At 37.0% G+C, this 12,824-nt stretch overlaps 1 protein-coding gene across 6 annotated transcripts in view; it reads right to left on the bottom strand.

The window, feature by feature from the left end:
- Window positions 1-260: 260 nt before the first annotated feature.
- The window catches only part of tbc1d22a (TBC1 domain family, member 22a), a 222,600-nt gene continuing 210,036 nt past the window's right edge, over window positions 261-12,824 (bottom strand). For all 6 annotated transcript variants that reach the window (XM_051691574.1, XM_051691575.1, XM_051691577.1 and 3 more), the window contains one exon: window positions 261-1,688. In XM_051691574.1, coding sequence (XP_051547534.1) covers window positions 1,560-1,688 — 129 coding nt within the window. In that variant the 3' untranslated portion in view covers window positions 261-1,559. The remainder of the gene's footprint in view (window positions 1,689-12,824) is intronic.

Raw genomic sequence — 12,824 nt, 5'->3', positions numbered from 1 at the left:
CAACATTTTGGGATATTTTCAGCTCAATTTTGCTTAGCGTCCATCGAACGCAGCTCTTTTCTGGCTTCCAAAACAACCCGGAAGTGGCACTGCAGTGCGTTTGTAAACAGTAACTTCATCTATTGGTGCCGCTCTTTCCAGATGAAGTGGTATTATGTGCAACGAATACAACAAGCCTGTCAATGTTCACAACATAATAGTTGTTGTAGCATAGTTATAGCAAAATTAGCCAAAAGATGATAATCATATATATCATATTTATTTACATTTTTTTGTATTTACACATCTTTGAAAACATAATTCTGTACACAGCTATTTAATCAAGAACATTTCAGAACGTTTCACCCACACCTCTTTTAAAATCCATCCAGACATTTCTGTAGGTTGAAGTCAAGAAAACAAGCCATAAAGTTTGGTATTCAAAAAATTCACCAGTACTGCATGGCATGTACTGTAGCGCCCATGTGTATAGGCACTGAGCGTCAGTTAGAGTACAGTTTATACCATCCATCAAACAGCCAATGGTGACCAGAAGAGCTGCAGAATTCACTCCATGTTAAAACATAATGGGAGTGACTGCAAATGCTCCTAAATTATCATCAAAGTAAAATAAATATCTGTGATGTCATTAATCTGTAGAGTTAGGCACAACTTGACAGGCTCATGTAAACAGTAAATAAAAGAGAAAAAAAAAAGTAGGATTAAAAAAAAAACTGATTCATAGAATATATCTTCTACAAAAAGGAGGAAATAGACTCTTATTAAGTGCAGTTTCACTTACATTTAGTTGTAAGAACTGGCACACACATTTAGAAGCTTGATGACATGATTGAAGCAGCGCACAGATCAAATACTGACAAATGTCAAAAATCTGAAGCTGATATCCCCAAACACGCCTATTAATGACAGCATCATACAGTCAGAATGGATTATTACATCAATATCAAAACTGGACATCAAACTGACAGTCCCATGGGCAACTGAGAAAGCAGAAATTTAATCAGCTCTTCAGTTTGCATTCTCCTCACCAAAGTAAGGCTGATACTATTGACTCCCAAAGTATCATGGACATTGTTCTAATACAGAGACAAAATCATCACCTTATGACTCCTGGCAGCTTCCTGAGGTAGACCAAGGTTAAAATAAGTGTTTATAGACGTTGTTTAAGCCGAAAGGTCTTACTGCGAGTGTTTATAAACCATCTTGTCTCAGTAATGTTTGTTTATTGCCTTGAATCAATTGGGCCATCCGGTCGTTGCTGTGGCGACCAATCAGTGTTGATGGGTCAGCTGTCTGTATAAATGAACTTTTCCACGAATTCACTGCGTGAAACTCTTTCTTGAAAACATTTTTAGAAGAGGGCTGTAATGAAATTGAAGAAGAAAACCTCATGGCGTTTGGAGTGTTGCAGAAAAATTCCAGGAACAGTTGCCGACCACTGTACACATTCCTATCCCCTTAAAAAATCTCATGGTATTAGTTTAATATCATCATGCAGCCAGTGGCACCACCATGGCTGGCTGGGGTAGATGCATTTAGTAGTTGTGCAAGGCGGAGCCTCATCTCTTGTAATGGTTGGGTGCATCGGCAAAGGCAAACTTCAGCCTATACGCTTCAGCCAGGAGAACGCTCACTTCCTCATTTCCCCAGTGCATTGTGGGTAGGTTCTGGAGCAAAATCATCAGACCCTGTGAAGAAAAGAGAAGATTTGTTAAAAAGGAATGAATATTCACAATTAGGGATATGTATTCTAAAATCGATTAGTTAGTGGGTTATCTGAATGACAATTCCAGTATTGGGTGTTAAGAAAGCCCAGTATAATTAGTGTGGTCTAGTGCCATGTTCACCAATCAGATGATTTTCTTTGCGATATATGGACACTAAACACCAACATCTTATGCTTGCGGTGTAGACACAAATGTCGAGTATAATCTAGTTTTGCTGTCTTGCGATGTGCCGCTAGCTCCCAATTTTGATTCTGCCTACTCTATTTTTCAATTGTAGGTAGAGGTCTGCTACCTGACCAGAGCCTTACAGGACCCCGGGTTTGGGTCCTATATATTAGAGCTGTCAAAATAAACGTGCTCATTTTTCTTCATCATATTTAACTCATTTACTGATTTGAAATTAGATTCTGACATTTCATTCAGCTCCGTGTGAGTTCTGAACACTGGTTGGAATAGGGCGGAACCTTTGCAATGTATCCAGCCCTCCAGGGTCATTACACTGATGCACACAGCACAAACACACGCAACAGTGATTCCATGTCAATGATCAAGTGAAGGTGAAAGCTTTTAATCATAGTTTTTTGTACAAAAAAAACCCAGATGGGACTTGTGAAAAGCTGCATTCACATGACTTGCTGGTGTGAAGCATCAGCATTTCTCAGGCACTGTGTTTCGTTTTCATCTTACTGGACAATTCGGATGAAGTATCATGAACGTGTGCAGTGCCAGTGCTAAAAGCAAGACGATGTGATGTTCCATCTGCATTAGACACCTGATGAAACCTACTTCAAAAAGTGGTGGGGACAAACTTGAAAAAAGCAAAAAATGGTAGGTACATGAAGACTTGTCATGATATCATAATTTTCACACCGGTGTGGTGTTCATGTTCAAACCGACTAACACCGGTATTACCGTTGGTTGGACGTTAAGTGGTACTATAGGGTAATTTTCGTTAGCCTACAAAATAACGCAAGGCAGCTTGATATCAAACTTCGAACTTTATTTTTAATTTATTTTAACTAAACATTTCAAAAGAAACTGAAAAAATCAAGTGCAATTAAAATTTGCGTTGTTTAACTTTTTGAAAGATGACTTTTCAACAGTTGTGAAGGGCAACATCTCTTTGGCAACGATCCTACTTCATCCGTGCATTCTCTCCATCATGGGCGACCGGTCGGGTATTTCGTTGTTCAAGTAAGTACATCACTTATTGTGGGTCGTTGCGGGTTTAATGTTGGTGTTTTATTACTTTTCATCCCAGGACCCAGTTTAGCTTCTTCACAAGGGTAATGACTTTGAATGTGTGTGAATAAATTCATTTTGTTCCCTCCTAGGGCTGGGCGATATGCAAGAAATTTGTTCACAATATTTTTATTTAAAACAAATATATATCACAATATTCAAATACATCGTCAACCCCCCCACCAAGGGATCGGCCAATATTCTCGCTTTAGTGATTTTGCATTGAAAATTGAATTCATTTATTTAAAAAAAGAAAAACTTAAACCAAAGACATTTCTAAATTCATATTGCACTTCAAACTAAATGAAAAAGCAATTAAAATAACGAAGTGGCCAAAAACATTAATGAAAAAAAAATCATATTTAACAACCTTTCCATTTACCGTCATGCAAGTATCCATCTATGACAACAGGTGGACAATTACTAATAAAAATTAGGATCTAAAAACAATTATAAATGTAAACATAATAATTATACTGATGATAACAATCAATTAAATATAAATTCAGGTTTGAGGTGAACTTGATTTTGTATTATTTTATGATTTAATCACAGATGTATAGGCTGCAGAGTTGCTCTCACAACGAACTGCTCTGTGGAAATAAAGCAAACTGAACTCAGAACACCTTCTGAGCTGAGATGTCTGAGGTCATTTACAGCATTCTCATAGATGATACTGTTCTTGCAAAAAAAATTCAGAAGACTGAAACAAAGAAAGAGTGAGAACCCTTTACATACGTGTGTTCCACGAGACTGCACGCCTCCGAACAAACAGTGTGTCAGACATGCGCATAGACGGCTTTTCTGTCATCTGTTCTTAAAAATATAATAAAGTGTGTTTCTTCAAGCATGTGTCTGTGTGTCTAACAGCATTTATTGTGTCATTCCGAATCAGAGACGTCTTACAGTTACCCACCATGTACATTATATTCGCTACCTGCAATTAAACGTCTTCTGTCAGTGCGTGTACTTTGCTGCCTGTTTGATCTGATACGCTGGTAAAGAACATCTGGCTTTCCATGCGTTATTTAGGTTCATTTATCATGGGTCGCAAACTCTTCATTAGGCAACTATTCTTTATTTAAGGCTATTCTATTCATTAGGCTATTGTATTGATATTGGAAGTTCCATTCATAATGTTTCCCCCTTTTACACAGTCTAATTTCACACCAGTATTGGCTCTTGTACAGAGTAAAACTGGTAACACTGTGCACCGTGGCTATAAATGACACCTTTGCCACTGATGCTCTTGTGTCTGAATAGGTGGAAAATTCCCCAAGCCATGTCTGAACATCTAGTGGAAAATTTTTCCCAGAATAGTGGATATAGGCTATATTTATTAAATATATAATACTATTTTTAAAAAATTATCGGAACTTGTTTCGCACTCTCACTCAGAGATGAATTGGTGGCTGTTCACACCAAATGTGTTTGTGTGCATCTGCACTGTTTTTCAATTGTTTTTCTATGTAAACATCTTGTATGGATGACTTTCACTGTTGTGCCGTGTCTCACCTCACTGTTTTTTGTCTTGTGCAGGACAACTGAACTTTTTAGACAATAAATTAAAAAGAACTTACATTTTTTAAAACGCATCACGATACCTGTTCTGTTTCATTCATTGCACTGCATCAAGCTTTTTTTATCTGCAGGTATTGATTCGATGTTTTAATGAAGTTCACGTTGTAAAGAGGATTCATGTGACTAACACTGTTACACATGATTCCAGATTGTTCTTCATCACGCAAAGTTTCAGCACTTGATAAATGGTAAGCTAATGTTTTTTCCCTTTTGCACTGTTGTACTTTACTGTTTACTGTAATGAATGTTGCCAACATTGCTTAAAAAAAAAATACAGCCTATTCCAGACAAATTTAGAAGAAATATAAAGAGAGTGAGTAATTTTGGGTTCAGGTTCAATCTGAAAATTTCACAGTACCATTCGGGTCGAGTCACACGGTCTTGGATATGGGCCAGGTTTAGGCTTCCACCTGATGCCTGTGCAGACCTCTACTAGTAGGTCTATGTACACATACATCAGAAAGACCTTGGCCATTGCATCGCCTTTCACTGTTTTTTTTCAGTGTTTTGCAACATGTTTGTAGACAACATGTCAGGTTAAATGTAGCACTAGTAGTGGTTACTTTTAAGGGGTCATGCATGAGGAATCCAATTTTTCTTGATCTTTTGACATATAAGAGCTATAAATACATACTGTAAGTTTCAGAACTGAAAACTTCCTCAATAGAAAAATAATTTCTATTTAATTATTTGCATTTATTTAAACCAGGCTGTAGAAACAGGCCATTTGGAATTTGTGGAACTTGTGACATCACAAGGAAACTGGCCCCGCCCACTGGTGTTCACAGTCAGTCAGGTCAGTCAGGTGAAGAGGAGAGAAGGCTGGTCATGGGAGATTCATCTACACCAAAGGGGACTTACACAGGACACCTTCATGTGCCTATCTGGATTTAAATGTTTTTCTACACAAGATGAACGGCTTTGACCGTTACCATGCATCTTGTGCCGCTTTTAATAGACATGATAAAGTTCAAACCTCCATTGTGTTTCATCCAGCTGCGCTGTTTCTTGTTGTTTTGAAGTCGTCCTGGACTGTTTTTGCACCCATCTGTGCTATATTTAATTGCTGGTCTTTTGTAAGCATGCACTATATGGACGTCTTTGATTGTTTTGATATGTTTTCGGTGATGTGCGCCACGTTTAAGAACTGTACAAGCGCAACTTTTAAAAACGCGTCTCATTCAGCTGCAGCCACTGACTGGGAGAAACACATGCAGTTCTGTGTGTAAACAAACACGGAAGATGTGAGATGTCCCCTTCCTATGAAGACCAGCATCTCTGCTTTGGCCTGTTGAAGCACTCAATAACACCATGGACTGTATTACATTTGCATATTCAGAACGTTTCAGCGTGGATTGTATGTTTTTGGCTCATTTCAGAGTGGATTGCTTGTGAACCAGTCACAATATGATTCAAGCTTTGCAAAGGAACTGAAAGATGTGGCAGTTAAACACTACCAGACCCGTGAGTAAACAGTTTCATTCACAAATGTTTCAAATGTCATGACTGTTTGATAGTTGCTGTGCTTGAGGGAACATTTTGATACACTCAGATTAAATACTGTATGTTGGGTGTACGTTATGTGTTAACCCTGAAAAGTAGTTTTAGGAGTGATTGTAAATGAGATGGCTGGTGGAGTTCAGGGCGCCCACTTGTCTGTGTGGGCGCCTCGTGCTGCCACCGGCAAGATGCCGCCCTAAGAGGCTGCCAATGTTGCCCATGCCTAAATCTGCCACTGAAGCTTTTGTTAATATCCATTATGTTACACTCCATCTAGTTGCTTTTGAATACAAGAACGCATCCAGTGCCAATGTCCCCTAACATTTATTGTCAGCAATCTAAAGCACAGCAGGTTAAAACCCTCATTGAGAAGGTGCATCTCTAAATTCATCCCCTTTAAAGACCACTGCTAAAAATATCAAAGCTAAAAAAAAAATCTGTATAAACTCACTAGTCGACCTCACTAATAGCAAGTTGGTTCTTGGACAACTAGTCGATCATCCTGACCCATCCCTAGTACACATACACTCTGTGCAAACGGCCCCTAACAGTTGTTGTCAGCAATCTAAAGTACAGCAGGTTAAAACCCCCTTTGAGAGGGTGCATCTCTAAATTAATCCCCTTTAAAAACCTCTGCTAAATATATTGACGCTAAAAAAAGTATGGTATAAACTCACTAGTTGACTCACTAATCAGTTAGTTGGTTCTTGGACAACTAGTCGACCATCCTGACTCATCCCTAGTACACAAGGAGAAAGTGTTGCCCATGGAAACCACATGCCTTCAACTTGACAAGAAGGAGATTTACTTTTCGTTTAGCAGACAAGGTAAGGCATTGCTGCATGCCACTGTTTATTCCTTTTTTTCCATCACCAGGTTCAAGCTGTGCAAACACAAAGCACCGGCACATTTCTACAAATTATTATAACTTTCAATCACAGTGTCTTTGGTTTCTCAATCTTAAGCGTAGGGTGGAGAGTGCGATCTGCCAGTCAAGCTCAGAGTTTCTTAGTGCGATCAGGACCCCGACAGTGGAAGCCCATTTCTCTTAGGTATAGAAGGCCAAGTCTAATTCACTCAAGGTGGCGTCGGGCGGCTCCAGCAGGCCTCAGAGTCAATGACTGCATTAGGGCGGCTTAGAGTGGATACACAGCCTCAATCTCCCAGCCTAATTCACCTATCCTGCCTGCCCTGATGAAGGAGAATGAGAGAGCTTAATACTCCATCAAAGCGGAGGGACGAATGGGGTGAAAGAGATAGAGAAGGAAAAATACAAGGAGAAAGTGATGTATCTTATAACAAAGAGGATGTCAAAGTTCATCAGATGTATGGCAGTTAATAAATTATAGTTGTATCTGATTATTCATTCAAGAAGTGAATAAATATGAACTCAATTTACAGGAACCAAACAATAATAGCATTGTTTTGTACTTTAAAAGTGCTCATTAGATTTCTGCGAACAGCACATTTCTCTTACCGAACGTGGTGTCATTCCCATGTGATTTAGGTATTGTAGTAATATTTTGATAATACTTCATTTTAGGGGTGCACAATAACACACTAGTTAAGCATGAATATTACAGTAGTGAATAATTAACTGAATGCACAGCAAGGCTATCATAGCCATAATTTACAACTTATTAATCATTTTATTAATGTAATGAATGCTCTATTTCAGTGGTCATTCAAAAATATTTATTAAGTTAATTATGGCTAAATATAGCCTTACTCTACATTCAGTTAATCATTAATTACTGTATTATTCACACTTAACTAGTGCATTATTAACCCCTAAAATTAGCATTAGTCAAGGGAAAGTGCAAAAAAGCATAAAGGGTAAGGTGTTGTTATGCACTCAGCTATATTCATACTATAGCTTCAAGTGCTTTACAGCTTTTATAAAAAAAGCTACTGCATAATAATACTATTAAAACATTTTTAAACATCAAGCAAATTAATTCAATGGCATATTTACTTTACACAAGACGTAGTCCCTGACATGTAAAACTATGGTTAAACATTTGGCATCTATGCATGCTCAAGTCACATACACAGTGTCTAGGTGAACAGGTCTTTCACATCATAGCTGTTACGATCTCATTTTAGCATGGCTGGCATTTGCTATCCAGGATGGGAACAATCCATTTTATAAAATAACAATTTGGGGTGATTCTCACAAAACCTTTCAACAAAATGTCGAGCATAAAGAAAATAAAGCCTACATTTAAAAGCATTAAGATTTTGGGGATTGTAGTGCTATTTTCAGGACACTTAAGCACATTTTACATCCCAATTCCAAATGATCTAAATGAAGTATTTTTGGCGCAATAAATCACTTAATTTTTTTTGTTCCTTTCAGCAGATAGCCTGTTTAAACCGATCTAAAAATCACTTCTCAATTTCATAGCACAGTATTTTATATTAATTTGTTTTGCGTGTAACCGTCTCTCTATTATAACTTCCAAAGAAACCATTAAACATTTACTACTGTTATTGTTATACTGCATATTTCTGCATATTATTTTCATGTTCAATAATATATATTTTATCATTATTAAATCCTTGTTTTTAAATTTATATTAATACATCTTTTATATTATAATCTAACTGTTTGCAGTGAATAGGCCTACTATTGTAGTAATATAGCTTACTTGCATTGTCCACTTAGGCTGTAGATTGTAATATAAAAATTGAACTCATATCAGCCAATTCACAAGTTTCACCTCTTAAATTGATACGTGCAGTACAACACAACCATTAATGTTTATGTAGTGGATAAAATGCTTGAATAATCATATTAAAACATAATTAAGAATGTTGTTTATCATCATCAAAGTAACATCTCAGTTTAAACAAATAAAATATCAACATGAAAATAGCACGTCATGTCTCCTGCTCTGCAGATAAATAGTGAGTGATTAGTAGTCAGCTTTAAATCAGCAGAAATGAAAGGCAGTACCAAAGGAGTACTACAGTGATGTATAAATAATTGACAAATTAAATAATAAATGTTTTTCACAGGTAAAATGTGCAAAACTGAAAATATGAAAACAATGTCACAGTGTAAAAAATCTTAATGACCCTAAACACAGGCTTCATTTTCTGTATGTAGAATATAATTTCTTAGTTATTTCTTTTGGAGTGAAATAGGACCAGGTCATTTTATTGACCGGTTCATGAGAATCGCCCATTAAATACCTCTTCAGTGGCAAGAAAATGAAACTAAACATAGTAGTTCAGTCTACAAAAAGAATAAACAACAAGTTTATAGCCTATCTCAGATGACAGCTTACATTACAGTTCCATTAGACAGGAGTAGACTTATAATTATAATATTATTGCTTGGATCTAAACATTTTAAATATGATTGAATACTTGTGTTATTTGAAGTAAGTCACATATATAATTAAAGACTATTTATGTGTCAGAGCAATAAGACACCAATAAGTCATGTTTTGCACACATATTAAACATCTTACACATACACAACAAGGTGTTGAACCAAGTTCAAAGTCTTTTCACTGACAGGTCTAATTATACTCACACAAACACCTTCATATGTGTGTGTCTGTATGCATGTGTATCGGCACATTAAATTAAAATTAGATTAGAAAATTAAAATTAGACATTCACACTGACACTGGTTTGCAGCAACAAAGTGACCAAAACTAATTCACTTTCAAAGCTTACGATTTGCAACGATAAAGATAATTGATGATGCAACAGTTTTGCTTTATGCCAATGTTCAGCAAAGTTCAGCTTCAAGCCAATGTGCACTGACGCAATGTGACAACTACCAATGGCAGTGGAGCACACGTGATACGGTTGAATACTGCATTCGAGAAGGAATGCCTACTAGAAACCAACAGTACAGCGACTTCGAACATCCATTAAGATGTCATATACACAGACATAATGACTCAAATATATTACTGGAATATATCATCTTTTCCAGTGCCTGAGGTTCTTGTTATCTCAGAATGAGAAGTAGTCAACACAAGGTTCCAAAAAATTTTATTCCAGGAGCATACACCCACACCAGTATGTAGGGTACAACAGGGCTAAAGGCACACCTTAGGGAAATTTTGCTTTTTTTCTGGTCACAAAATGTATCAAGGTCAAAAAAGATTAGTTATTTTTATTGAATATTGATAGAGCAACATAATTTGTCTGAAAAGAAAAAAAATGGAATGTTGTTTCGATTAAAATTCTGATTAAAAAAAAAAAAAAAGGTGGTGAGGGAGCCTTTTACTCCACACTTGGGGTAATAGGCTCCCTCACTTGGGGTAGAAGTCCCCTCTGGGTTTAAAGTGATATCGTGTAGATAGTTATAGTGCACAATTTGTATTATTGCAGATCATTTTGAGACACGAAGATTTGCTTTCTCAAAATAACCACTTCAGAAAAAAGTCAGCCATTTCCTGTTAATTTCAAACACATTTGGCATTTTATTACATCTCAAGTATTCTATAAACAAACTAATCTCTGCTATGATTGGACGAGTCAATGTGAGCCCACTTTGAACATTTTTCATAACAAATGTATTCCCCTTACAAAAAACAATGTGTTTTATAGGGGCCTTTAGACCCTGCAACAGGGAGGGCTTTTTACCCCAAAAACTATTCTTTCACTTATTGGACAGTGTAACAATTAAGGAAAGGAGGAAGCTGGGTCCGGCTTGACAAAACACGTAGACATTTATTGTTGCACTTTTCAGTCGCACACAATGACACACTGCTTCACACTACGTTATGCTTTTCAGCTTCACTACACAAACTCCATTGGCTTTTCAGCTCAACAGTACACACAATCAGCTTTGTGTGTCTCTCTCTCTCTCTCATCTGCCGCTGTCTCCTCTCCTTAAATACTCCCGTGAACCTCATTCACCACTTATCTTCCTGGCCTTGCTCTGCCCAGACGCAGCTCGACCCCACCCTGCTCGCCACAGACAGTTAAACAAAACTGAAAATGATAAATTAGTATTTTGTCCCAAAATAAATGTGCTCAGGGATTTTCATTAGCTACATAAATTTGCAACATTTTGAAAAACATAAAAAATGAGATCAAATTGCCTCAAAATCAACCTTTATACACCACACGCAAAGATATCATGGATCAGGAACGTTTTGCAGTGTATAGTGACAAACAGGTGTTTAGGAAAGTACTATGGTCGTTTTTGTTGCTATTTAGTGTGTTGGAAGAAAATAAAATCAATGGAGCCTTTTACCACATGGAGCCTTTAGCCCCGTTGTACCCTATTCAAAACAGTTGAAGAGTCAGAGATTTTGAGCTGTTGTCACAGTCCGAATATTTCCTTATTCAAGCCTTCTTTTGACCCGTTACATAATGCTCAATTTTGCACTCTGACAGGTAACAACAGTTGAAATCTTTCGATTAATGTTAACTTACACTTTATATGCTAAGATTTGTCTCCAAAGTTGATCAGTCAAAACAACGGTTTTCAAAGGACAAGATTTCCTTTCCTCATATTTTTTATTTTTTATTTTTTTTGTGAAGTACCCCTGTTCTCCTTGAATCCAAGTAGACTGTTTAATGAAGACGAGTGAGGGTATGTAAAACTCTGATGGTGAATAATATCCCCGAAGAACATAAGATGGTGTAGGTCTTAATCTGTCTTTGAAGAGTAATCTACCCTTTCCCTAACCACAAAATAGGTTTTTCTGAACACTCTGAACATTTATTTTTAAGTGGTAGACCTCTCTAAAGATATCACCAGAGGATTGACAATTCAAAAAATGTGCATACCTAACTAAATCAAGGATACGATGGCAAAACAGTCAACAAGTATACCTAAAACGAAGCCATCCATGTAATAAGCAGATCAGATCATCTAATCAACAGTCATCATAGCTTAGTTTTCATCAAATAACTAGATTATGGCACTAATTACTCATAATGAGCCATGCCAATAATTGGAAATAAATAAATAATCTAATGATCTACACAGCCAACCAACATCACTGATCTGAGACTGTTAATTTTCCTTGCACTTAGGGACTTCATCACTGGAATCTAAAGTTTAGAGTATACTTATTTTTATTTATTTATGTAATAAGATAGCAATGTGTGAGGAACAAGGCAAAAAGTACATGTTTCCTAACCAACAACCTGCCATTTTACAAGTCATTGCGTATAATGAGCCACGTGAAAATCATTTTGCAAACATGGCCAAAATACATGTACAATTTTGGCATGAATTCTGAGAATCACTTCACAGTCAAAGGAGGATTTATTTGAAAATAGAGTGACTGTGAGTTAAGCATTTGTTAGTCATGCAGCAGATGCTACCTCATCAAAAGTGACTTTCCATCAGGAACAGTCCCTCTAGAGTTCCCTAAGGTTAAATGCCTCGCTCCAGGGCTCAGCAGAAATGGCAGATCCCAGTAATGCTCCAGGTTCATAAATCGTCCCTTCCGATTACCAGCCCATATATTTAAATGCTAAGCAACCACCAACAGCGTATGACACCATTCCCAAGTTGCTGCAAATGTTGCACCTGCATTACATAGCAGTTTAACAGCGACAAAAAAGGAAAGACTTCAATCAAGTCACCCTATAAAACTGGACATCAATAATAAATATCGTGCTGCTGGGTGTACAGTAATGCAGTTTTAAATGGCTGGCTTAATTACGCACAAAAAGCCTGGTTAACTTCTGCAAGGTAAAACGATGCAGAAAAGGCGCAAGAGCCTTAGATAGATAATTTGGCTTAAGGAGGATTTTCTTCAAAAGCACCATTTATCTTGTCACTCC

The sequence above is a fragment of the Myxocyprinus asiaticus genome, chromosome 47, assembly GCF_019703515.2.
Source record: "Myxocyprinus asiaticus isolate MX2 ecotype Aquarium Trade chromosome 47, UBuf_Myxa_2, whole genome shotgun sequence".
Taxonomy (NCBI): domain Eukaryota; kingdom Metazoa; phylum Chordata; class Actinopteri; order Cypriniformes; family Catostomidae; genus Myxocyprinus; species Myxocyprinus asiaticus.
Note: the sequence above shows the minus strand (reverse complement) of the source record. Positions and strands in the feature narration are given on the sequence as shown.